Source organism: Camelus ferus, chromosome 28, assembly GCF_009834535.1.
Source record: "Camelus ferus isolate YT-003-E chromosome 28, BCGSAC_Cfer_1.0, whole genome shotgun sequence".
In the NCBI taxonomy this organism is placed as follows: Eukaryota; Metazoa; Chordata; class Mammalia; order Artiodactyla; family Camelidae; genus Camelus; species Camelus ferus.
Genome location: NC_045723.1, coordinates 4,887,160 through 4,914,090, shown reverse-complemented (window position 1 = coordinate 4,914,090; position 26,931 = coordinate 4,887,160). Strand labels below are relative to the sequence as shown.

Here is a 26,931-nt window from a genome sequence, read left to right as displayed (position 1 = left end):
ATGTGGCCATTTTAAATGAGTTTATCATATTGATAAGGAAAAAAACTTTCTTTTTCAAGGAATAGTTGTTTATACATTCATCGTAACTTTTTAATGATAGCTTTTGCCTGGTTTATATAGTCTGTCATTCCAAGGAAATGCATGCTTTACAGAAAAGGAAAAAAATATTTGAGATACCGAGTGAAAAACCCTGTACTTTTAGAAGTAAGGTGTCTGGGATTGCCTTCATGGTTCTCACTACTGTGCTCTGAAGTATGAAACTTGGCTTACTAATTCAGGTTTTGAAATTTAACTTTTGTGGGAAGTTGCTTCTCCATTAAATAGTAGATGATGTTGAAGTGGCTTAAGGACTAACTGTAAAGTAAAATGTTCAGAGCATTGACATACTTGTATTTATCAAGGCCATAGTTCCGTCAGTATGCCTTGCCACAGCACCCCAGTTTCCTGATTCTCGAGAATGCCGTGGAGGTTTGCCTGGTGGGACTAACAGCATGTGTCCCTCCCGGCTGTGTTCTGCAGGTACTCGTTGAGCACATCAAACTCTTCCATTGCCGCCCTCCTCTGTGCCCTGTACCCGCACTTCCCAGCTCACAGCACTGACAACCGGTGAGTCTAGTGATTTCCCTCACATGATCTTTCTCAGGTTCTCTAAGGGGATAATCTGATTGTATTTTGTTTGCATGGACTCATTTCTAGATTGGCTTTATTCTGTTCTTGAACTTAGTTATCTTCCTGGGTAAATCTTTTGAAAAGGTTCTCTCACAAAATATTAAGCCTGAAGAGTCCTTTGGACATCTGATGACTGCTCTGTCTTCTGCCGTGCTCCGATCAGGGGAACTGCCCTAACCCCGAACAGGGTTATATTTAGGGAAAAAGTCATCATGCAAAATATAGTAGCCAAGAGGAGCTGAATACGTTTTGGCAGAACTGTTCGATTCCAAGAGAGGAATTTGTCTGATTTAGGGGCAATATCTGTATGAATTCAATTTTTTCCCTCTTTAATGCTGAGAAATTTTGTATAAATGACAGAGGAGGGACAAGACAAGCAAAATGTGGCAAAGAGTCAGACAATATAGAAGGGGCAGTGAGCAGGAGAACCTCAGACGTGTGGAAGCAGCCTGATAATACAGAAGCTCTGCCTTTTAGAGCACAGAGAACCACCCACACTTCAGTCTCCCTCGGAGTTTCAGGCGTAGCTATTCTCTGCTGTTTGTGGAGGAAGGGGAAAAACTAGCTCCTGTATCCCAGTGGCATCTGAGATGACCTGTGAGCTCAACCGAAGGCCCCCCAACAGTCTGCCCAGAGAAGGATCAGGAGAGGGAGTGTCCACTGTGGTGACTAAGCCATCATTTAAAACTGCAGTGTAATGCGTCGCTGGGAATAAGGATAGATAGCTGTTGTACAGAAGTAGCCTGATCTGAAGTCCAAACTTTAATGATAGGTGGTGCATAAGAATACGGCTGTTAATATAACTGATGAGTGGTCTCTCACTTGTCCGTTTAGGGAAGATGTCTCCAGTTGAGGTCAGCGATCGGCTAGGGCATGGCGGAGACCCGCCCTCACGTGCTGCTGGGCAGAGTTTCAGTTGGTTCAATTATTATGGACAAAGCGATTGGTGCCAAACATTAAGAACCTTTATGTAACCGATACATATCTGTTTTCTCTGGCCTTGATTGATTCGATTTCTAATAGATTTATAGGGGCGGGTAGATTTGGATGGGAAGAGGGGAGGATAAAGATACAGCTGAAATTAAATAAAAATGTATTTGAAGTCTCATTTTATCCTTCCTTTATGGGGTCTTAAAATGTAAAACCTTTTTATATGTTTAAATTATAAAATATAAACTTTAAATCTTAGAACATTTTTTGAAAACTCAGAAAAGGACACACGCAGCAAGAAAAATATTGTCGTATCTTACCCATTAATTTGTGGTACATGTGTTCCGGGTGTGTGTATGTATCTGTGTACAGGGGCTTATACGTAGAAGAGCTTTGCTATCTGAGGAAAACTGTCACCCTTTCTTTCCCTCTCTTCTTCCCTACCAACCCTTAAGAAAAGAAGAGAAAGAAGTGGAAGTAAGCCTCTTAGAAGGCAAAAAGAGACACCTGTGTTGACTTTATAAGTGATTGGTTTATTAGTAAATATTTTCATGTTTGGATCATTTTTGCTTCCCTATAAAACCTCTTAACTGTGGAAACTCAAGTAACAAATTCTTGTCAAGGATCATGTGTCTGTAAGTCTTTAAAGAGAATTTCTCCATTACTTTTTAATTAAATCTCATCTTCCTTTAGGATTGCTGTCGCTGGATGCTGTGTCTTGGCTCAGCTCTTGCAGACTGTAGGGCTCATGCCGTCGCCCCCTGTGTTACCACCTCTGTGTTCTCTGTGAGCAGGTATCATCTCCAGGCTCTCCGGCACCTGTACGTGCTGGCTGCAGAACCAAGACTTCTGGTGCCTGTGGATGTGGACACCAACACGCCCTGCTACGCCCTCTTAGAAGTCACCTATAAGGTAACTCTCTCCCCTGTTGTTTATTTGTAATTTCATTGCCGCTCATCCATCTCTGCAAGTCAAAATGTTTTGAAAATGTCCTTTAAAGGATGACAACAGTGAGTTGAACTCTCATAAAAATTGAAGCTTTCACAGTTCTTGTACATCCTGCCAGGCCATTCAGGCTCGTTCATTGTCTGTGGGTGTAAGACCTCAGAGCGCATCAGCTGCTCGCTTGTCTTTAGAGCTTGTAGTTTGAAAGTGACCCTGTTAACTTGACATAGCTGATAGTAGTGTTCCAAAAAATGAACTGAGTTCGGATGACTCTTAGATTTGTTAGCAGAGTGCTTTAAAGCGCAAGGTTTTGTATTTGATGAGAGAGATCATTGATTTAGATGCACAGATAGATTATAAATCATGTCTCTTTCCTTCAGAAAATTGTTAAATGCCTTCTGTGTGTTGAAACTGCGTAGGGCTCTGGGGTACGAAGTTGAGATGACGTTGCCTTTCCTTAGGGACTTCTGTCCACTGGGGAGTCAGGCATGGATACAGTGAGGATAGAGTGTGATGATGGGAGGTGTGTGTCGAATGCAGGAGGAGCAGAGGAGAAGTGTTCCCCTCCAGCACTTCTGGGATTTGGGAGGCCGTCATAGTAGACACGGTGTCTGGGCTGAGATTTGCCGACTGAGCTGGGCACGTTCCCAGCAGAGAAGACAACACGTGCGGAAAGGCAGTGGCCTCGCAGGTGCAGGTCCGCAGCCCTCCCCGCAGGTGAAGGGCAAGGCTGAGAGCGGTGGAAGGTGGTGCCGGCTCTGCAAAGGACCATAGACGTTAGCCCTTCCAGACCTGAGTACTGGAGAGGAGTTTATGCCATTTGACAAGCTGTCTACAAACCGTGGGGAAAGGGAAGGGTAGAGTGATGTCTCTTTTTGTAGCCTCCCCTGACTATGTAGTGAGCTGTGACAGTTCTTTTGCATTTGTAAAGGGCACTCAGTGGTATGAACAGACCAAAGAAGAGTTGATGGCTCCTACCCTTCTTCCAGAACTCCACCTTTTAAAACAGGTAAGTGGGATGTGATTTAGGAAAATATATCCAAGGGTTAAATTCAAACGGAATCAGCATAGCAGTAAAGATGGCTAAATAAAAGCCTGTGCTTTCCCTGTGTTTTATGAGAAATAGGAAAGCAGCAGCAGAGGGAACAGTCACGAGGAATGGAGGTCTTTACTCAGAGCGTTCTCCTGTTGGTTAGGTGGCCTGAGAACAGGAGTCCCATTCATTTCCTTCTGGAAGTGGAGCTTGTTACGTCTCTGTCTTTTTTTTTTTTTTTTAACTTTTATTTCCTCTGAGAAGCTTGAGTTTCATTTTATTGAACTAGCACTTTCCAAGCATTGGATTGACTATTTACATTTATCTTGACAGATTAAAGTTAAAGGCCCACGATACTGGGAACTGCTCATGGATTTAAGCAAGGGGACACAGCACTTGAAGTAAGTGTGTGGAATTTCTCACGTGGATCTGTGAAGGGACTAGAAATATCTGGGAAGGTATAAATTACGGATTATAATCTAAAATGCTCCTTGTCACCCTTTAATCTCACCCAGAACAGTATGTAGGGTGTGTACTGAATAAAGTGGTCTGTATCTTTGAAACAGTTTGTATTAGAAAATAAAATTTTAAATTTAGAAATCAAATCCTAAATATTTATATTAATTCACTGAGAAACTTGAAGTGACTTAAATTGAGACAGTAATGGAATTGTCTTTTGGAGCAATAATGAAAGATTTAGTTTAAGAAAACGAGGCTGATTTATGTGTCCACAAAGGGAACTTTGTAACAATTGGTGTTTGTCAGATCCTATCTTCTGTAGCATCTCTTTACCATTCTCTTGTTAGGTTGGTCTCATAAAATTAAGGTTCTGGTAGATTGTTTTTGGGTTGAAATAGTCATATGCAAGTAATTACTTCAATGAAGTAAGAGAGAGAATGTTAATAATTTTACACTGCAGGTGTGTAAATTAAGTCTTTAAATTTCCAGAAAGTTCTGTCTTTAGATTTGTAACATTTTTTTTTTCTGTAAACCAATCAATAGATACTTACAGGGGATATAAAGAAGTGTTAGATAAAATACTGCATTTAAAGTTCACACTGAGCAGGTAGAATGCCTTCTTGTTTAACAGGTTCCATGAATGTAGACACAGAGAAAAGCAGAACTTTTATTATGACTTTCTTTGATGGACTGATTTAGTTCTAGACACAGTAGGTAACAGTGCACCTTGGTGGAAAACGGTGAAGACTTCATCTCCTGTGAACATGGTATCGGGAACCACTGTATTTCTAGCCAAGAACTGCAGTAATAACTCACATTAAATTTATTTTTGTCTTCTTTCAGGTCAATTCTGTCCAAGGATGGGGTTTTATATGTCAAGCTCAGAGCGGGTCAGCTCTCCTACAAGGAAGATCCAATGGGATGGCAGAGTTTGTTGGCCCAGACCGTTGCCAACAGGAACTCCGAAGCTCGGGCTTTCAAGGTAGTGCTGATGGGTAAAAACTGAAGCGTATTCTCATCACAAGAAAAAAATACTTATAGCTCTGTGTGGTGATGGACGTTAGATAGAATTACTGTGGTGATCATTTTGCAGTATGTACAAATATCGAATCATTATGTTGTACAACTCAAACCAATAAAATGTTATGTGTCAGTTATATCTCAACTTAAAGAAAACCCCAGGATTGAAGGGTGAGAGGGAGTAGGTTTGAATCCCACTAGTCTACCCAAAGTGCATACTTACATGATGAGACTGAGTACCATTTAGGTAGATCTGCTCTCTCTGATCACCGCAGGTTGTAAAGACTGAGTGACCTTGGCCTGTTGGGGCTATTTTATGTGGCAACCATTATAAAATATGGGCCCTCTGCCAGGATTCTAAGGCTGATTTACGTTTAGTGGCAGGGACAGTCAGAATGTACCTTAACACTAAAAAAAATTTAGCTTAATAACCTTACTTATTAAACCTCAAATCCACCAAGATTTACTTAGTTCATGGCAAAAATAAAAAAAAAGATCTTTGCAAGGTAGCACTTACTAGTTCTTATGACTGGGCCTTTACAGTAGTTTCCAGGGAGTAAGCAGACATAGTTGACATCAGTGAATTCTGTTTGTCAGCATTTGATAGGTTCTCTATGAAATACTTTTGAAGGAGTTTTGGAGAGAGTTTAACCTGAATTAGCTCTGTTGCTTTTATATACACTGGAGCCCATCTCAAAGACCCTAACCCAATTTGTAAAGAAAAGAGATGTTTAGACTTGAGTTTGAATGGGGGAAGTATATAAAAATTAAAAGATATCTCAATTTCCTGCCTGCTGGGAGTTCAGAAGTGAAATATAAACCTCGATGGAAAATGGTAATACCTTTGTATTCAGTTTTCAGCCTTGAACCTCGAGTGATAGTCTCCCCCACCCTTTTTTTTTTCAGTTTTTTTAATTGTAAAATACACCTAACAGTTTACTGCCTTCATCCTTCTAAGTGTACGGTTAAGTGGTACTGAGTATATTCATGTTGTTGTGCTACCATCACCACCATCCACCCGCAGAGCTCTTTTCTCGCACAACTGAAACTGTCCCTGTTAACCCTAACTCCCCATCCGCACCGACCCCGCTCCTCTCCGCTCCTCCAGCCCCTGGCGCCCACCGTTCTCCTTTCTCTCTCTAACTTTGATGGTTCCAGTGACCTTCAGATGGCACTGGTCTTTTTGTGAGTGGCTTATTAGAGTGATAATCTGTATTCTTTGCCTTTTCAGTAACAATTCTGGTTTCTAGTTTATCTTTCAGTTAGTTAATGAAGGAGGGGAAAGCCTTTCGGGGTGAGTTGTGTAAGAAAGCCCTATTTCTGTTAGGCCTTTTGATAAATCAGTAGCTTGTGGCAGCTTGTGCAAAAGCTGCTTGTAACTTTAGAACAGGTTGTTGAAGCGCTAGCAAGTTTTAGTCTTGGGTTTTGTGGGAACATTGTGTGAAAGAAATGAGGTCGATTTTTTACAACTGCATGCGTTACGGTTTGAGTAGTAATGGGAAGAATCCTTATTGTCTCACTTACACTTGTTGTTTGTTTTTTTTTCAGCCTGAAACGATTTCAGCGTTCACTTCTGATCCAGCACTTCTGTCGTTTGCTGAGTATTTCTGCAAACCAACTGTGAACATGGGTCAGGTATATATAATACGGTTTGCTCAGCTCTAAGATTCGAATTTGTTACTGTTTCTGTCTGTGGACACCAGCAGAAACCTGTAACATCCGGCTCTATCTCGGATGTTGATGACATGCCGCAGGCACATTGGATGATTTTTATTTGACAAATGCAGATTTTCTATAGTCTAAAGCTATTAAATTCAGTAACTTCCTACCATGGTAGAAGAAACAACTTAAAATTGTAGGACACTAGTTTTGACAGGTGATACTTTCTCATGTTCTTTCTCAGACTGGTCCTTGTGTTCAGTGTTTACTGCCTGTCCCTTGTTTTTACTTAATTTAATTAATTCTTGTTTTCTCTTTTTTCTTTTAACATTTTTTATTGATTTATAATCATTTTACAATGTGTGTCAAATTCCAGTGTAGAGCACAATTTTTCAGTCATACATGAACATATATATATTCATTGTCACATTTTTTTCTCTGAGCTGCCACAAGATCTTGTGTATATTTCCCTGTGCTCTACAGTGTAATCTTGTTTGTCTTTTCTACAATTTTGAAATCCCGTCTATCCCCCCCCCCCCCCGCTGCCCCCTTGGCAGCCACAAGTTTGTATTCTATGTCTATGAGTCTCTTTCTGTTTTGTATTTATGCTTTGCTTTTTTGTTTTTGTTTTTGTTGTTGTTGTTTTCTCTTTTCTAACCTTCCTTTTGTTGGTCGTAAAACTGTTATCTTCAGGATTCAAAGGGTGCTGGCAGATCTTTGATTTAATCCGTCATCTTAGGTGGCAGGGATTAGATGTGGGAGCTAGGTGATCTGGAATCGATGGCCTGTTGCCTACAAGCGTGTGTGGCCTTGGGGAAATTTTTTCAACCTCTGTGAGGTGTAGTTTCTTTATTTCTAAAAGTGGGATTATAATAGAGCCTACCTTACATTGTTGTTTTGAGAGTTGAGTGATGTAACCTTCCTGCCTCTTATTTATTGAATCTGTACTGTATGCTGGGCACTCTGCTCAGTACTCTTTGTAAATTTGTCGTTTGTTTCTGCCCCTGAGGGTATGTGCTTTATTGTTCTGGGTTTATGGATGAGGAAACTGCCACTTACAGGCATCATATGCCCAAGATCACACAGCTAGCTAGTGAGGGCTGGGCCTGCGCTCCAGGCCACAGGTCCCTGGGGGAAGCCCGTGCCTGCCCTTAACCCCATCTCGACTTGGCCCTGCTGCCTCCCCCACACTGTTCTGCTCAGCGTTTCTACTCCATCTTTGTGGATGCCGGGAGCCCTTTCTGGATCCTGTTCTTGCCAGCCCAACCCAAGTCGTATCTCTGTTCATTTTGCCCAGCTTGATCCCTTCCTCTCCTCTACTGCAGTTATGTCCTTAACTGTCCCTTGGGACTTAATTTTTGTTGTATTTTATTAATATTTAATGTTGCATGCACTGTGATTTATAAAGACCTAGCTGTTTTACCTTTTTATATCATTCACTGCAGAACTTAATGGACCGTAGGAGTTGCTGTATAGTTGTTTTTTGAATTGATTTTGGAATATACATTGATGTGCTACAAAAAGATTCTGGTTTTCCACAGAAACAGGAAATTCTGGATCTCTTTTCTTCAGTGCTGTATGAATGTGTGACTCAGGAGACCCCAGAGATGTTGCCGGCATACATAGCGATGGATCAGGTATGGTGCAAACAACTGTTCCAGTTCTGATGAGATTGATCTTGTATTTCAGGTAACATACCGAACAATGAGGTGAGGTTCCCTACCTGTCCATCTTTTTAGTTTCTCATTTTCTTTTAGAATTTCAAAAAAGGAATCCCTGCCAAAGTTGAAAGCTCTGTACATACCAAAAGCTCAGAATTTATGATCTCTGGAGTGCCGCTTGGTGGGCTGTCTTACCCCAAGGTTTCCTGTTCTCTCCTCCTTGCCTCCTCTTCTCACTAAGAAAGAAAGAGCATGTTCCCTCCCTTTCTCCCCTAGCATCCTTGTGTGGTCTCTTGCCTCCCTGCTGACAAAGCCTCTTCATGGACATTATGCAATTGAGGAGTAAGTGAACAGTGCCCCGGTGATGGCAGTCACCCCTGTGCGACTAGGCTGGCAGAGGTCGTGGCGTCAGTATGTAGGGATTTAGGGAGCTGGAGTCACTTTTTTATTTCTTTCATATTACTGCTGTTTTAAAAGAGCCTGAAAGAGAGGTAATGCAGAAGATAATGCCTGACAACATTCCTAAAGGATTGGACTAATTTACTCACTTTAGGTTATTAATAATACATATGTCTTTTAAATAGTTTCATATGTTTCTGGCTCAATTTTTTAATTAATTTATTTTTTTTTAATCAATTTTGCAGTTAAACCAAGCTAATAGTTCTCTAACTTGGCTAAAATTTATGTGGAAAATCTTAACAATACAGATCCTCCAAGTCCCATTCCGTAGCTACTGCATCAGAATTTCTGAGCTCTGTCGTCCAGGATCTATAGTTTTGAACAGCTCTTTGAGTGAATATGATATAATGAGTTCACAGATGAGAATTTGGGACTCAGTGTCTAAAGCCAAAGGAAGTAATCTCTAATGTAAAAATAATCTCTACTGAAAAGCTCAGTGGGAAAATGCAGGAGGTAGTTTGCAAAAAACCAGGGTTAACTTAATGTAGCGTTCTCAGTTAGAAGGCAAGTTCCAGTATAACCAAGTAGGCCTAGAATGCCGTCATTGTCTGACATTCACCTTTTTTGATTGGTAAGTGTGAATAAATGATGTCCGCACTCTTACTGCTTCTCGTAGTGTCTCTATACAGCAGCCAAGTAATGAGTTGTGTTTTTCAGTTGCTGACTGAGTGTGTGTTCTTCTCTTTTTATGCTCTGAACCTTCACCCCCTCGCAGTCGCGGGCAGGTATCTATAGAACATACCTTCTGGTTGCAGCCGTGGGTACTTTGCAGATGTGTCCCAAGAACAGCATTATCAGTAATATTGTTTTTGCCCTCTGACCCCTGGGATCCCTGGCCTGATCCTGGCCACGTCATTGTAACCAGCCTGGGTCTCCCAGAGGTGACTGGCTGTAGACCTGTTGAGTTTTCATTTTTCAGAGCCTTTGAGCCAAGAATGAGCTCATTTGCCTTTGCTGCTTTTTACATGAAAGTTGTTCAAAGACAGTGGGCCATGTATCTAAACCCAGTAAAGGGCTCCTCTGTGGGGCAGAGTGCATCAAAACAGAGTGGGGTCCCCTCTGCTCTTCGTTGGTTTTATGAACCACATTTAAGTGACATTCTCGTGTACAACTCCAAGGAGGTGACAGAGCATCTTCACTCCGTCATTAAGTTGGTTGCTGTCCTCTTTTCTCCGCAAGGCTGTGAGAAGACTGGGAAGAAGAGAAATGTCCGAGACGTCTGAACTCTGGCAGATAAAGTTGGTGTTAGAGTTTTTCAGCTCCAGAAGCCACCAGGAGCGGCTGCAGAACCACCCGAAACGAGGGCTCTTTATGAGCTCGGAGTTCCTCCCTGTTGTGAAGTGCACTGTTGACAACGCTCTGGACCAGTGGCTGCAAGGTAGTAACAGGTTGTGCCCCTCGTGCTTTCAGGCTGCACTGGAACTCAGGCGTTCCTGTTCTAACGTTCTCATTGGTAAGCAAGGCAAGCCTGAGTACAGTCCAGAATGGCTGCGGATGAAACGGTTCCGGCTAGGTGAATTAGACTCTGATTATCTGCTTTAACTTCCTTAACAGGTGTATTTAACTCTGCTTTATGAGCCAGGGGGCGAGTATACGTGTAGCTTTTTAAACACCACTTGACACTTAGGAAGCTGGTGTATCTTTTCTAGCGTCAGATCGTGCTTCCTTTCCAGTGCTTCTCTCTTCTGTTCCTTAGCGGTGTGGCCTGTCACCTACCTGAGGCCCTTTTTGGTGCCTCCACCCTGTGCACACTGAAAGCTTGATGTGTGCTTAGAGGGAACGCTTGCTTTGGTAGCTCTGAGTCAGTCAGTGAGAACCTGGAACTTCATTAACTATGGCTGTCTGTCAGTGGAAGTACTGACTTGTGACTGCAGTGAGGTGGTGAGGTTATTCCTCACAGTGCAGAAGTAATGATGCCTCATGTGAGGCAAATGGTGGGGCCTTTTGATAAATGGAAAGCTGTCTGATACGTAATATATGCTTGAGATGGATTTTTAGTAGTCAGTTCCTTGATCTGTTTATTCTTTTCGGTTCTAATGCTTCTAATACATGTCTGACAGCAACCTGCTTTGGGTAAATACTGGCCCTGGTAATATCAGTAGTAACTGATATTGAATTGAACTGAATCAGTTCTTGATTCTTTAAAGTTGCTAGTAACTGACAGAACCTAGGGTTGTGAATATAATTAAATTGGAAACTAGCTGTCCCATTGCACCTGGCTGAGGCTTCTCTGTCTGCCCGCCCCCGGCTCTGAGACTTGCTTCTCCCAGGTACCAGCTGCAATGGCTTTTCTGTATTTTACTTAGACAGGAGATAGGAATGAGGGGGTAGGTGGAAGGAGGGGGAAGAAAGGTTGATTGGAGCCCATCTTCACCCAGCTTTAGAGCCGGGGTGGGCTCTGCCTAATCACTGAAGGCTAGGTCAGGTGGGTGCAGGGGAGGAGGGAGAGGGCGAGGGAGGGCCCCATCCCAGAGAAGGGTGATGGGGGCGGAGGGTGTGGGGCAGTGGTTTTTGGCAAACACGAGGGAGTACCTTGCCTTCGCATTTCCCGCCTGCATCCTTCTCTCCTCCCAAATCAGTGCACTAATTGTTTCTTTAAAAAAAAAAAGAATTTCCAAAAAAATTGTCAACCAGATTGTGAGGGACATACATGGAAAACAGCCATTTCAAACTCCCAGTTTGTGTTTAACACCCGCATCCGGTCTGTTATCTCCTCTTGGGATTTGAAAGGTCATGTAGTTCCACAATTTCCAAAAGTATGATAATCATTTTTCTTCTCATGTTTGGGGAAAAATTCAAGTTATTTGTAAGTTTTGGTGTTTAGTTTAGCGTTTGATCACCTATAGCAGACCCTTGCTATTGATAAGATTTAAGACTTTTCTTTCTCATTGGATTCCTTTGGGGTCCTTCTCTGAAAGTCAGTGGACTGTAAAAGTGAGTGTTTCAGGACTCAGTTTTGTACCATTTATCTGTTTATCATCTTTTTGCCAGTACTACACTTTCTTAACTACTGTACACACAGAGTAAATGTTGAAATTTTGTAGTCTTAAGTCTTCCTGCTAAAGCAGTGTTGAGAGGGAAATTGATAGCATTAAATATTTGCAATAGGAAGGTCCCAAATCACTAATCTAAGTTCTCACTTAAAGAAACTAGAAAAAGAAAAGCAAAATAACCCTACGCAAGCATACAAAAGCAGAAATCAACGGAATTGAAAACAGAAGATAGAGAAAATCAGTGAAACAAAAAACCAGTAGGCGTGAGAACGTCACTGAATAGAAGTCATAGCTCCCGTGTTCTCTCCTTCCTTTCATGATACACTGTCAGAGAAGAGTCGCTCCTTGCCTCCTTTATCACTCCTGCCGCCCACCCCAAAGGTTTCTGCCTCCCACCAGACTGACATCCTCATGATCAGGTTCCGTGGACTCCTGGCATTGTTCCTATCACTGTCTCATTTTTATGGAAACAGGCCTCCCTTGACTTCTGTGACAGTGCACTTCCCCAGTTCTTTTTTTTTTTTTTAACCTCTGACCATCCTTTCTCAGTTCCATCTTGATTTCACTGTCATTCCTTCCTTGACCTTTCTGAAACTCATCCTTGCTCCTTCCTCCCCTCCCCTCCCCTTCCCTCCCCTCTCTCCTGCAGTAGCCAGTCCATTACTCTTTCAGTCCTCACTCTTAAATATCTCTTGACTCTGTCCACATTTTACTGCTTCTGTCCTAGAACAGAACCCCACTTGGACAACCTGGTCCCCTCCAGTTCCCCCAGAGCACAGAGCTCCTGCTCCCTACTTGACCGGACTGCTTCCCCTCCCAAGAACCTCTTCCTCTCATGCTCTGCCTGCCCAACTCATACTCATTCTTGCAGCCTCAATTTAAACTCCCTTTCCTCCTAGGCCTCTAAGGCCACAGGCAGCTGTCCTGCCATCTTTATTTCTCTCTCTCAACTTTTTTCTCTGTATCAGAATGCCTTTGTCTACAGGTAACAGAAGGCCTGACTCAACCTGGCGTAAACGGTAAGGACACAGATGAACATACGTAATTGGAAGTCCACAGTACGGCAGGCTGAAGGGTGGTCCTATTCCAGTGGCTTCAGCTCCATTTCTCTGAGGCTCCCTCAGTTATACTCTCTGCCATGGCTTTGTCCTCAGGGTACTTTTTTTTTTTTGATGGCAATAAAATAACCGTAACAGTTCCTTGCCTCAAGCTCAGCATCTTGCTCAGAGAAGAACAGCGTTGCTTCCAGGAGCTTTGCCATAAGAATGAGGAAACTTCTTTCCGAAAAGCCTCTAGCAGACATGTTGTCAAGCATCTCCTCGTGTCTCTAGCTTGAACTGGAGCTCATGCCCATTCCTCAGTCAGTCCCTGTGGCAGAGAGCGTCTCTCTCTGAATGGCTGAGCTCTGCCTGTCCCCGAACCAGTCACTGTACCAGGGGAATGGGGCTGCCTCGATTGGCCCAGACCAGTGGTTCTCAAAGTGTGGTCTCTGGAGGAGCAGCAGCGGATCACCTGGGGACTTGTTAGCAATGCAGTTTTCTGGCCTCATCCAGGAAATTGTGGGGGAGGGGCTCAGCCGTCTGGTTCTAATCAGTCCTCCGGGTGATTCTGATGCCTGTTCAAGTTTGAGAAGCTCTGACCATGACTAATCAGGATCCGGCCCTGGCGTGGCAGTCAGTCCCCGCCGATGCTGCGCGGTGGGGGGAAGGGTGGTAATAAAGGGGGTGTTTGGGGAGACAGGTGACCCCTGCACCTTCATGGCGCGCATCGTAATTTGTGACTAGCTTCAGTTTGCATCATTGGGTATGTAATATCTCTGTCCCCCACAATACTCCAAACTTGGCAGTGACAGGCAGTCATCTGCTTTACCCCAGTAGCCTTAATGCCCCGCACAGGGCCTGTCTGGCGTATGGTAAGTGCTTGATGAGTTCTTGATGAAAAAGTAACAAAAAGAAGGCATTCCTTGGGCCTCTCAGTTCTGTAGTGAGTTGGTTCTGTTCCATCTGTGTTTCTCTCACAGCTGGGGGTGACGTGTGTGTGCACGCCTACCTCAACGGGCAGCCCTGTGGGGAAGCGCAGCTGAGCATGCTGGCCTGTTTCCTCGTCTACCACTCGGTGCCGGCTCCACGGCACCTGCCATCTATCGGCCTGGAAGGTAACTGCATGTCTGAACCCTCTCCGGCACCTGGCGTTACCCACTAGCGGTTTTAGTTCCCACTAACGGTGGGAGGCATTTCTCCTGAGTTATCTTCTCTAGTTAGGTTTTCCACTTTATTCGTGTTTGGGTTTTATTGTTGAGAATTTTTTCTGAATTCTTAACAGGACCCAACTACCAGTATATACTGATAAACCAGATGTTCATGTTGTTCTTCTCTGTTAATTGATTTTTGTTGTAGTTACTTTTCTTTATCTTCTGGGTTTTCAGTTTGGATTTTTAAAAATCATATAATACTGACTTCTAATATTATAAAGCTTTACAGTGAACAGGTACCTTATTTTGTGTGTTTGAACGTTCTCCCAATAGAGAGTTTAAGATATTAGCACCTGACTGTATTTTTCTGAATGTAGAATCAGATACAGATAGACCGGCACACTTATTAATTATATTTAAATAATGTGTTTAAACGGTATTAATAATTTCACATACAGCTATAGGTCACTTTCTGAAGTACAGAATGGATAAATTAAAAAGTTATAAATCATTGTAGTGCATTAGGGAAATTCATAATTTAAATACAGTCTTTTGGTGATTGTTTTCAAAGGGAAGAATGCCAGCTTTAAACATGATTGTGTGTCTGAAGCTTTCTTCAGAAAGGCTGTATGGCTGAATTTATTTGGAGATATGACCCTTCCCCCCCCCCTTTCCATTTCCGTAGGGAGCACGAGCTTTGCGGAACTCCTCTTCAAATTTAAACAGCTGAAGATGCCCGTGCGCGCTTTGCTGAGATTGGCGCCTTTGCTTCTTGGAAATCCACAGCCAATGGTCATGTGATCATGTCTGGTGGTAAGCCTACCCTGAAACATGGCTTCTGCACAAAAGCGTGACCAAACAACAAAGCTAAAGGAACATTTGTAAGTTTTATAATATAGCTGGGAGGAAGTGACCTGCACAAACCTTAATCTAAATGTTTTAAATATCCCAGAGACTTTGTTGCCGTCGGCATTAACGTTATATGATATATAACAGTGAGTTAAAATTTACTTTTGTAAATAAAATTCTTTGGTTTGTTTTCAAAACTCTGGATGATTAGTTTGGGGTTTCAGAGAATAGACCAGTTGGCTGGGATGGATATTGGTTTTTGAAGTCTTCCAGCTATGGTGGTTCAGGTGAAGTGACTTTATGCACAAAAATGTGAAGTTTTTAAAGAAGCCCTGTCATAAAGTTTTACTTTCTGCAGCAGCGAAAACCCTTGTCGCGTTTTCTAAGGTGTCACCATTACCTGGTCAGAAGTTTGTACTTCCTGTGATGGTGCTAGACATCCCCATAGTGTGATCGATTGTCTTGAAAAGGAGATTTATACTATAATGAAGGGTTGCCCAACACAAAGCCTGCTCTAAATAGAGAAAATATGAAAATTCCACTCCAGAGAGGTCTTCAGAAATTGTATTTTTAAATAAAAGACAGTTCATTTCCACTCACGATTTTGAGAACGTACGTGTGTGTCGGGCTCCTGGACTAGACGATGACGAAGGTATTTGTGTGCAGGTGTGTCCAACCTCAGATTTGCAGTCCAGGAAGAGGGCGGCTCTGTGCTGCCCAGATTCTGACGTGCGCCTGTGCGTCCTGAATGGCCAGTGGGGCCGTAAACTGGTAGAGCTGCAAGGCCCATCCAGTGATTTCATGGTTCCGCATCCTGAACTGTGGGGTTTAGCTTTAAAAGTAATAATTAAGGCAAACAGAGATGTTTCCATTGAGACCCTGACAAAAACCGGTGTGACATTTGCTTCTGCAAAGGGGGCTTGTGTCTGGAAGGCAGACGTCTTGAGTCAGTGGTTCTCGTCAGACCAACCTGTGCCCCACCGGGGACTTGCCCTTGCTTATGACACGTCAGCAGAGTGGCTGATTGGGAGGAAGAAATGTGCTTCCCTTCACACTTACATAGTTTTTCTTCTGCTTAAAAGAAAAAAGTTAACATGGTAGATTATGGGAGGTCCATGTGAATCAGGATATGAAGAGCTCAGTATGTGGGCAACTTGCTGTCTTCACTCTTCCTGGTTTATAATTTGTAAGCCCTTCTCTGATGGAAGAATGGCTTGAGTTATTTGCACACATCTGAATGCACGTCTGTGAGGGAGAACAGTCACTAGAATGTTGTCAGCAAGAGCAGAACTGAGGCCGCAGGAGTGGGAGAGCAGGAGAGGCGTGCAGGTGGCCTGCGAACAGCCTTGTCTTTATACTTGGGGCCTGCTGAGGGGCAAGGAGGGTCTCCTGGACAGTCTGCTCTTGAGCAGACGTGCTGGGGTCATGGAAGAAGTCAGTGCAGCCATGTGTGGGCACTCAAGAAATCTTGAGAGTGTAGTTCTCACCATCCAGAACATTTTAGCCTCCTCACAGCCACGGCAGGGGAAGAGCTGGAGAAGTGCCTCCGGCTCTTCGTGTTTTGGCCCAGGAGTGGCACAGGCCCCGTCCGCTTCCGGCCTGTGGGCGCAGAGTAGTCCAACTGGTCCACTCCCTGAATGCTCTTCCACAAAGGGGAGAGCCAGGCACTGGTCAGTGCTAGTAACGTCTGTCACGGTATGACTCCTGACTGACTGGGAATTCCCTCCAGCCAGCTTTTCTACTTACACAGCTGGAAATGGACAGAATTAAAGAACCAGTGCCGTCACACAGAGTCAACACTCGGAGAGGGTGGCCCTGCCTCCCCAATGGATGCTGGCACCTGTGCTCCTCCGTTGGGGGTCTTGCCAAGGAGTGCGGGCGTGAACGTGTGGGCAGTTCTGAGGCAGAGACCCCCGGCCTTAGCAGGAGGACACCACTGGGGTAAGCCCTACAGAACTTCTCCTTGGTGCTGTCTAATCTTCCCTGAGTGAGGTCTCTTTCTCACTCTTTGTGTAGAAACCAGCTGACTTCACAGCTTATGGAGAGGGGCATGTCCCAGCTGAGGGGACCTCCTGACATCCTAGAGGAGGCAAGCAGGAGGGGACCTCTCGTCTCTCAGCCCGATGATCAGTGTGCAGACCCACTTGGCGGGAGGCCGACGAGCCTGCTGGGCAGACAGGCCAGAGTGTGGGGGCCGGGATTTGGAGCGGAAGACAGAGAATGGGAGCCGAGGCCGGTGTTGTCAGAGGAGTGGATTTGTGCTGATTCCAAGGGAAGCGCATGCCGAAGCCCAGGCTGAGGGGCGGGAGTGGGCCAGGCTGGCAGGGGATGTCAGGAGCTGAGTGAAACTGAAGGCCCTGGACCAGTCTGAGACCAAAGCAGGAAGTCTTTGTTGCCTCCTTCATACAGGGTTGAGGGCCCCTCTTCTGAGTTCCCCAGCCTCATACTGACCAAATGTGGAAAATGCCTCACTGCATGAAGATCTCTCCAGTTAAGTAAGCTATGAGGGAGGGGATAGGATTTGGTCACCTCTGTACCCCTAATGTCTGCAGTTTCCAGCCAGCAGTCGAGGGAAGCAGAGGTGAGGTCAGAGAAGCAGCTACTGCAGAGGGTGTCCCCATGCTGGAGGCCTCCGTCAGCCCCCAGCCTGTACTGGGCAGATACTGCCTGCTTCACAGAGTTCCCAGGTGATGTCTTTTCCGGCTGCCAAGGCCAGGTTCCCTGTACTCTGAAATACATCGATTGCTTCTTATTATAGTCACAAGCTTCAGAATAGTCTTTTTTGGTTAAATTTTTTAAAAAATCCCTGGAACATCCTTGATTTTTGCCCGTGGATGACTTGCCTGTTCGTCACCCGCTTGCTTTGCTCCATCTCATGTCCTTGAGTGAAGGTGAGGCTGGGATGGGGAGTGGGGGCTGCTCCAAGGGCAGGAATTTCAGGCTTCCGACGAGCCTGACCCAGATCAGGCAGCTGCACCGGAAGCTCCCTCAGGCGGCATCTGGTCCTGCCCCTTGTTCTACAGCCCAGACCCCTGCGGCTCAGGGAGGGAGGTGGCTGGCCCCGGGCCACCCCGCTCCCCATCACAACCTTAACAAGCTTGGGCTCCCAGACCACACTATTTCTACCCGAGAACCTGGTCCCTTCCTGCCTTTCTTCTTGGTCCAGCAGATGCTCGGGAAGAGGCAGATTTAATGTAAGTTACGAGGACGTTGCACCAGGCAGAGTTTATGAACTCCTTTAAAAAGAAGACAAATTGATTCTTCCTTTCTCTGTGCATCTTTAGAAAAACGAAGACTTCCGTGTAATTTCTTGGAATTAGGTTAATTGAATTAGTCTGTTTGTTGCTTTCTTGGTTTTATAACAACAATCTCAATTAAAATTTTAGCTAAAAGTATTTCTTTCATGGTACGTTAGAACATGAAACAGGAAATTTAGGAAAAGAATTAACTTTATACTAAGTTCAGTGAAAATCTGGCATTCTTAATTTCCACTGCTTTTACTCCAAGTCTGTTGCCTTGTCTCTGTGGTTAACGGTGCCATCGTGCAGGCGCAGTGCCTTGTGAAGCTGTAGACCATGTGCTCTGAGCACCTGGACGTGCTGGACCCTGATCTGGGGAGTCACATGGGGAGGGGGGACTCATCACAGGGACAGTGGCTGGAAGCTGGTTAGTGCCACTTACGTTTCGTTCACTTGTGTTTATTTCTGTGCATATCTTCCACTTACTAAGAATATTTTCAGTTTGCTTACTGTACCATTTCAGAGATTAAGAAAATTCTTTGGGTGAATGTGTGTAACTCTGGAGTTGAAGCATCATCCGCAAATCCACTGTAACCAGCATCCCTGGCTGCGGTTTCCTGCCCCATAAGATCTAGATGGGCTGCCCTCCAGGCCTCACGTGTTAAAATCTCCGCAAATCCCAGAGGAGGGCGTCTGTCATCTCCCTCCAGACTCCCTGTGCCGCACAGGTTCACCTGTGGTCATCCCCTGTGTCCTGTGTGGGGGCTGGGTGTCACGTCGGCATTTTCACCTCCTCTTCTGCCTTCTTGTCTTCCACCTGTGCTTCCCACGTGGGGTCCAGGTGAGAGTGCCAGGGCGGTGCCAGCGAGAGGTGCCCCTGCACAGCCTGGAGGTGGCAGGGGCGGCGAAACCGTTACAGGCAGACACAGGGCACGAGTGCACTCTGGCTGCAGGGCCTTCATACCAGCTCTGACTGGTGCACCCCATTCTGCAGGTTCGCCGGGGCTTCTCCATCCTCTGCTCCAAAACCCCCTCCATCTGCTCCCTTTTATCAGCACCCTTTCTGCTTGGGTTCCCGAGCAAACCCTCTGATGCCTTGGTGGGGTGTAATGACCCAGATGTGAACAGAGTCCATCCCCGAAGTCCCCACTACTCAGCCTCCCCTGGACTTTGCCTGTGGAGTTTCCAGCGCTCGGTTATCCTCTCTGAGCTCTCAGTGCTATTCGCCTGCCTTTTCCATGATCAAACCCTCCGTTGTTCTCTGAAACCCTCAGATTTCTTTGTAATCTTGTAAACCCCTGCACTAACTTCCCCGATGGCACCAACCTCAGAGCTGCAGTGGCAGTGACTCCCTGAGTGGCCTTAGGTTCTCCCAATGTGCTGAGGGGACTCACGGACTCAAGGAAGAGTGGGCAGTCTTCTAGCTGAGAAACTGGAACGCTGTGGGGTTGGCCCCGTTTGTGTCAGAATTCCCCGGACTGAGTCACTGGTGTGTGGATGGGGACAGTGTGTTCCCTGGGCCCTGTCGGCTTTGGGTCTGCCCCTCAGCGGCTGCCCTGGGGAGAGTACCAGCCCTTAGCACGACTGCTTCCACCTCGACCTTCTGCCAGACTGGGTGTCACGGGCTGCAGGTGCTGTGACTGCAGCTGGGAGGGTCAGGGGCTCGAAGGAGATGCTAAACCCTCATGGGATAAAGCTGAAAAGAGTTTTTTTTTTTTCTTTTACAAAATCAACTGTTCTGAGAGGTTCCTGGCAACCTGATCAGAAATTCCGTGGCGAAATTAGACATTTCCATGGGAAAAAAGAGGTGAAGAGCTAGACTGTGTCTGGCAGTTGCTGTTTTTACCCAATAATACTGTACAGCAGCTGCCCAGTAATAAACCTTCCTGTTTAAAATAGCTGTGCAAAAAGATCGCTGTAAACCCTGAGCATTACTGAGCAAATCAAGCTGCAGTGGACCAGCCCAGGCCCCGGGATGGCCTTCAACTCTGGGCACCTGCCCTCAGGCCCACCCACCCTCACCCCAAGTGACCTTCCCAGTCTGTCTGCAGAATTTTGAGCCTTAATTTTCCTAATTTTCCTTCCTTGGTGTAAAAATCACAATCTGTATGCTGAGTCGAGGGTGTGTCTATTGTTAGCACCTCTGAGTGAGTTAAGGATAATCCTACACACCACACAGCTGGGTTTTGCTTTGTGATTCAGTCTGAAGATCTTTTTCTTTTAGCAATGAGTTCAGATTTATTAATACAAATAATATGACCTAAGTTGTCTCTTAATTTTTGTATTTTTACATTATGTTTATACTGTATTTCTTACATTTACTGGGTATCTTTATTTGGTCTATTTGCTCTGCTCTCAAAAATGTGTCGTCGTCGTGACCTCTGGCATTTAGGATGGCTTGTGTTCTTGTGACTGCATTCGACATATGACTTCTTCACATGTTACTGTCTTCATGGGACTCCTCGAGTCCTCCTTTTCCTTACCTCGGCTTCCACTGTCCCGTTTCCAGCTTTGATGGCACATGATGCCCGCCAGGCACCATTCATGAGCTCCCCTTCTCTCTCCCTCCTCTCAGTTTGGAAGTTGGGTTATGTCTGTAATGTCAGAGTGAACAATGGCGTATGATCTCCCGCCTTCTATTCGACTGTGTCAGCCTTGGTCGGCCCACCAGGGTGCTCCATGCCTTCCGTTAGTCCTTTGCTGAAATTCCCTGTCTCTTCTCTGGGTGAGGCTGCTGTCTAGCAGACTGCCAGGAAGGCCTCTGAGTACAGCTGTCCCTGAGATGCTCCTTGTCCTCCTGTCTTTTTACCACCTTCTGGTCACTTCTTTGGATTCTTCTTCAGGTTCCTCTCCTTGGTGGTCCAGGCCTCTTCCTGGACTCTCTCCCTCTCCCCATCCTCAGTCTCTGTAGAGGCTCCTGCTCTGGTCTCGTGGCTCCCTGGGCTGCCTCCTCCATGTTACTGCTAGACCCTTCCAGGGAATTCAGGAGTCAGGGCCTTTGTGGGCTGATACCCCTGGAAGGCTGGGGGGCCGGTTTCAGCACCCCAGGTTCAGGCTGCTGTGGTCCAGGCTCTCCGGGCACCTCTGTCCTGCAGGTCTGAGGAGAGCTGGAGGCTCAGTGCTGTCTGTCTTCAGCTGCCTGGAGCCTGGGAAGGAGGCAGCCTCTCAGCGGGGGAGGGGGAGGCAGAGGGGGAGGAGGAAGAGTGGGCGGGAGCTACGAAAAAAGAGAGGAAGTGCCATCAGAGTGACAGGCAGCACCACAAGGTGCACAGAGGACAGGGGCTCCGACCTCCGGGAAATCAGCTGTCACCCCCATTGCTCTCTCGAGTGACCAGACCCAAGAGGGGCCCCAGCAACTGACATTTTTCTTTTCTTTTATTGTGATAAAAATACTATTTTCTTTGGAATTTTAAGGCTCTTGATATACAGAGTGGGAGTATGTAGTCCTGACGTATTCTTGGTCCTCAAATAAAAAACTGGGTGAATGAAACTTATATCAAAGTTGGTTTATCTCAGAACACACTTGACCTGCTTTCCTCTCTTCTTTCTCCTGGGGTCAGAACGAGCCCCGTCACCCCCTGCAGCGAGGGGCTCAGCTCACGGGATTGCTGTAGTACAACCATCCTGCCCAAGCAGGGTGTTCCTGATCCATTTCAGTGAAGGACTCCCTCCGCTTCAAGTAAATCCGCACATAAACACTCAATTTGAGCCAAAGAAAACAAATGCTGGAGTGTGATGCTAGTCAGGTGCTAGGTTTTTATAAATGTCTTGTCTGCCGTGTGCTTCCGCACAGTTCTGCATGTGTGCTTGTTTCCTTTACTTTCCAGCAATTTTATTTGTTCAGAGACTCGAGAGCGCTAGGAGCTCCGTCTGTCCGTGGTGACCCTAGACCCTGACACATCCTTCAGGGACCCAGCTCAGGGGAGCTTGCATCAAGTGGGACAGAACACACAAGACTTCTGATGATATGTTGGAATTACTCTTTCTCTTTTTTCCCCAAGAGCCACCATGGTAACAGCTCCTTTTCCAGAAAGGATGACCTCAGTGTTTTTCATGTATTTATATTTAAAAATTTCAACTCAGATCAAAACCCTGCAGAGATTTTCATTACTTAGATCAGCATGTCCAAGAGTTTTCCTAAAAAAAAAGAAAAAAGAAGTTGATATGCAAATCGGGACCTTGTGTAGCCTCAGACATGGTTCCATAATCAAATCCATTCGAAGAGTTTTGAAATCAACACAGTAATTACTTTCTGTGCCAGGGGAGGTCTCAGAGCCCTTACTCTGCTAATAATACATTGAGGGATGCAGTGGCGCTTCCTCCAGTCCTGGAGGTGACTGCACTCACCTGGACCCCCTGCAGCCCCCACTCCATTCCTTGGGGGCCTAGGGGGCGCACTGGCGCACCCGACTCCAGACCCAGTGATTTGGGTTCTGGGCCTGGATCTGAAAGGGAAGCACCGCAGGGTGAGCACTTGGAGGAAGAGCCCAGCCCCACCACTGCTGGGGTGCCCCTGCCTCATCCCCGACAGACCTCCTCACACAGCTCCAGGGTGACCCAGGCTCGGTGCCCCATCGCGTGGAAGAATTCCACCTTCAACTTGAGGAACTCCTTGTAGAGGTCTGGCCAGTGCTCCCTGCCGAGCAGGAACTGGAAGATGCTCCGCTTGGACGTGGGGTTGTCCTCCTCCATGTCGGAGGCGATGTAGCTGCCACCGAGACAAGAGGGCAGGCTGGTCCCGGCCCCAGTGAGGGCTCCCAGCCTCAGGGTACCGAGGTCACACCGGAGGAACCAGGGCCTGAGGCGGCATATCCAGGAGAGGGGGTCCAGGGAAGCCCCATCACCTGGGGGACCCGGGTCCAGAGGGGGCAAGACCATCCTCAGCACCAAGCCCGCCAGGCCCCAAGCATGCTGCGCCCGGGCCCAGGCCGGTGTTCTGGCTGTCATCGTTTCCTTGGGGCTTTCCCGCTTAGGTCGCTCAGTCTCTGGGCAGCAAGTGGTGTTCCCTGGCCCTGTTCATTATCCCGTGAACCAACTCATCGCCTGCCCTGCCCCAACCACGTGACCCCTGAAGGCCTTGTCTGCTCTGGGCCAAGGGGAACCACCACTGGGGACCCTTCAGGCACGTTGGCCAAGCTGTCTGTCGGGACAGGGAAGCTGGACTGGGGGACTGGGGCAGAAGTGAAAGCAGGTCCCTGAGGAGGTGCTCACAGGGCCAGGAAGAAGTGGATCCTGTTGTAGAGGTGACCTGGCAGCCCAACGCGGCCAAAGTACTCCACCACCATGGAGAGCAGGTACTGTGTGGAGACAGGGTCCAGTGGCGGGGCAGCCAGGGCTCGACGGAAGGGAGGGTGTGAGGGGGCCAGCTGTCCCGCCCCCACCCAGGACGGCCTTGGGGAGGGTCTCATGGCCCTTTGACGTGATGGAGGAGATGCCCAGGGCCAGTGCAGGGCACCAGCAGTGCATCCTTCCTTCCTCTCTGGCACCAGGGTCAGATCTCTCCAGGGCTTCTGTAGCCCAGGAAGACATCTTGTTCTCTGGACCTCCCCCCATGGGATGGTGACACTACAGACTTCTCAGTCTCCATTTTAGTGCTGCAGGTACCTTGTCAGACACTTTCAGGAAAATGTCAGCTTCCAAGAAGCTCTGGATAACAGGATCCTCTGCAAAGGAACAGAGAAGTGATGAGGGCCTTGGAGCAGAGAGCCTACAGTGCGGGGCATTTCACAGGGAAGAGGAAAGCTGGAGCCTTCTCCCAATTCCCCTGTCTCATGAAGCAGAGGCAGCTCCCTTTGCTCCAGGAGGGCCGGGAGCCCTAACATCAGACAGCTGCTGCTCTTTGCGTTGGCACAGATACAGTGAGTCTTAGCTTCGGGGCTCAGACTTTGATAGTTATTAAATCTTCGACGCATGGGAAGTGATAACTGTTTCATGCAGAGATGTGACCTGGCTCTCAAAGTTGAACAAACTGGCCTAAGTCAAAGCTTGGATGTGGCGCCGGGCCTCTGTGACACCACATCCATGTCACTTACAATGCTCAGAATGTGCAGAACTTTTCTGCTCCATCTGATAACTGAGCACCTTGGATGGATGGTGGAGAGTTCATGACCCCCAGGGACACTGGCCCTCCTGCCCTCCTTTTTCTCTGGATCCCCTCACTGGTAGGAGGATCCCCTACCTGGCAAGCTCATCTGGTATTAAAGTTGTCCCCTGGAGATGCCATTTTCCAGTGATGACCTGAGGATGCCAGGTCCCCCTTGTCCTTCACTCCTTGCCCTGAACAATGCCATTCGCCCAGATGGGAGGATGGAGGGGCCACGGATCACTTCACCCTCCCTGATCCTTCTCCAGGCAGCCTGGCCCTCAGAGGAGCGCCATCCAGTAGAACTTGCTGTGATGGTGAAGATGTTCTGTTTCTCTGCTGTCCACGATGGCAGCCATTAGCCATGTGGGGCTACTGATCATTTGAAATGTGGCTGGTGAGCAGGGGAACTGTATTTTAGACATTTATTTAACTCATTTAGAATTAAGTTTGAATAGCTGCATGTGACTAGTGGATGCTGCGTTGAACAGTCAGCTCCGTGTCGTCCCCAAACCTGCCACACTCAGTCCTGCCCTTGGCCCTGACATCGCCTTCTCCGCAGACCTTCCCTGGGTATCCCACACTGTAAAGCTCTCCTACTCTTGCACACGCCCCATCTCTAGGTTTCATTGCCTTTTTAAGAATTTCCTTCTCTGCCTTTGTCACTGGCTGAGAGCAACTTATTTCTGTGCATGTTTGTGTGTGTTTTGTCTCCTGTGAGCATTAAGACATCAAGACCTAGTTTGTTCTTTCATCACTAATCACTAATATCTTAACTGGAAGAAATAAACGTGGGCAGAGGATTCCCCCCTTGATTTGTCCTGGAATGTCTTGATAATTGAACACTCAACTATGAGCTGCTTTTTCACTTCTCCCTCCAAGAGCTTGTCTCAGGAAACCCTGTCAGCACCACAGCAGGACCAGAACATAGAAGCGGAGCCATCTGCTCCCGTGCCACCTGGATACCTGACAGCTTCAAGCCCTGGGGGAGGTTTGGGGATGATCCCAGAGCCACTGGGGTCCTCAGTTTAGAAGGGCCCCGGGACTCCACCAGCTCAGCACACACCCAGCAGCCGGTAGAATGCTTCTTGGTCTTCTGGACGGTAACTGGGTCTTCTCCTCTTGTTTATCCTGAGTTTCATCCCCTCAACATGATTGACAGTCCATATGTTCCTCTTCTGCCCTCTCTTCCTCCAGGACTTCAGTTCAGAGACAGCTTCCAAGGAGGTGGAATTGGAGGTCAGGGGAGTGCTCTTCCGGGCAGCTGCAGGAACAAGACTCCACGTGAGCACGGACCTGGCCCCCGGGGAAGTCCCGAGTGCTTCCCTTTCAGCTCACCCCGAAGCCTGGACCCTGCCCCCTAGGACAGGATGACAAGTATTCCTCAGCAGTAACTGATGCTCCGTGCAGGGCCACGGAAGCTGAGGGGTGCCTGAGGACACATACCTGCCTTGACATCCACCAGTCTCTTCCTCTTGTGGCCTCTTATCCTCCTGGTTCTCTGCTTGGGGACAGCCTCTGGAGGCTCAGAACTGGAGGCCGGAGGGCTCCTATTCCGAGGAGCTGCAGGGAGAGAGGACGGGCCCTGTGTGATCATGGGAGGAACCCACCTGGGAAGTACTGGGTTCTTCCCTTCTCAGTCACCTTGAGGACTTTGCACATGACATCTGAAGGGATAAGAGAAGAATGACCATCACCCCCTTTGCACTTGTCTATAAAGGAGGGTAGGAATTGAGTTAATATTTACCTCTCTTTGCCAGGCACAAGCTGCTCTCCTGTGCCCCTTTCCATGGATTAATCTGCCTGGGGGACGCCTCTGTGGAGACAGATGTGAAATTCTCTGGTCATAGATGTCTTTAATAACTACAGGTGAACAAGATAGTGACCTCCGGTCTCGCCCTGGACACCTTTTCCCCTGCCCTGCAGGCACACACTCAGGTGGGTCAAGGGAGGAAGTGATGCTGGAGCCATGATGACCTGTCACCTTCATTCATTCAGAAACATGACGGGTGAATGGCCACACACACCTGCTTTCCCTGCCATGCACTCCCTCTTCTGACTCTGTTCCTGTTGACTTGGAGCCGTCTCTGAGCAGCTGGTGTGGAGCTCGGAGGAATCCTGTCTTCTCTGGGTACAAAAAAAGGGGAAGGAAACCAACTTGATTCTCACCAGGCCATTTCTTTTTGCTTCATCTGCTTCTTGTGAAACCCAGTAAGAATTAAAATGGCAATAATGGTAGCTAACAGTTACTGACTGTTTATTGAGCTTCTGATATTGATACTGATCGATCAGTGTGTGGAGAGTTACCTCGTTCAGTCTTAATGATCTGTGAGGTGAGGCGTATAACTTCCCTCATTTGCAGTTAAGGAAGCAATGCTGTGATCTGTCTAAGGTTTGACCCCTGACCGTGGCTAGAGTTCTTTGGACTCAGGATTAGAGCTCGTGTCTGAGCAGTGCCCAAGGGAAGAATGGCTGGTGGCAGTGACACCACTAGGGTCCAGCAGGGTGACCTTCATGCTTATGGCATCAGCTTTGCCTGAGGATCCCTGTGAACCACCGGAAAGTCCTGGGCAACCAAGCCTGGCAGAAAGATGACCAGAGTGGCCCATGTCTGTCTGAAACAGCCCTTGAAGCTGATGGAGGCAGTGCCCCCTCGAGAAGCCCAGTGCCGCTCGCCCTGTCTGAGGGCAGTGTTCCTCCCTCTTCTTGCTCTGCCCACAGTCCTTGTGGCTCCTGAGGCTC

The 26,931-nt window shown here is 47.0% G+C and overlaps 1 protein-coding gene across 1 annotated transcript in view; it reads left to right on the top strand.

Annotated features, from left to right (window-relative positions):
• ANAPC1 (anaphase promoting complex subunit 1) overlaps positions 1-26,432 on the top strand; it is an 83,909-nt gene extending 57,477 nt beyond the window's left edge. Inside the window, 11 exon segments of the mRNA XM_014558298.2 lie at positions 520-606; positions 2,394-2,511; positions 3,476-3,553; positions 3,911-3,978; positions 4,880-5,018; positions 6,605-6,691; positions 8,257-8,352; positions 10,015-10,213; positions 13,849-13,983; positions 14,705-14,832; positions 25,387-26,432. Coding sequence (XP_014413784.2) covers positions 520-606; positions 2,394-2,511; positions 3,476-3,553; positions 3,911-3,978; positions 4,880-5,018; positions 6,605-6,691; positions 8,257-8,352; positions 10,015-10,213; positions 13,849-13,983; positions 14,705-14,820 — 1,123 coding nt within the window. The 3' untranslated portion in view covers positions 14,821-14,832; positions 25,387-26,432.
• Positions 26,433-26,931: the final 499 nt, after the last annotated feature.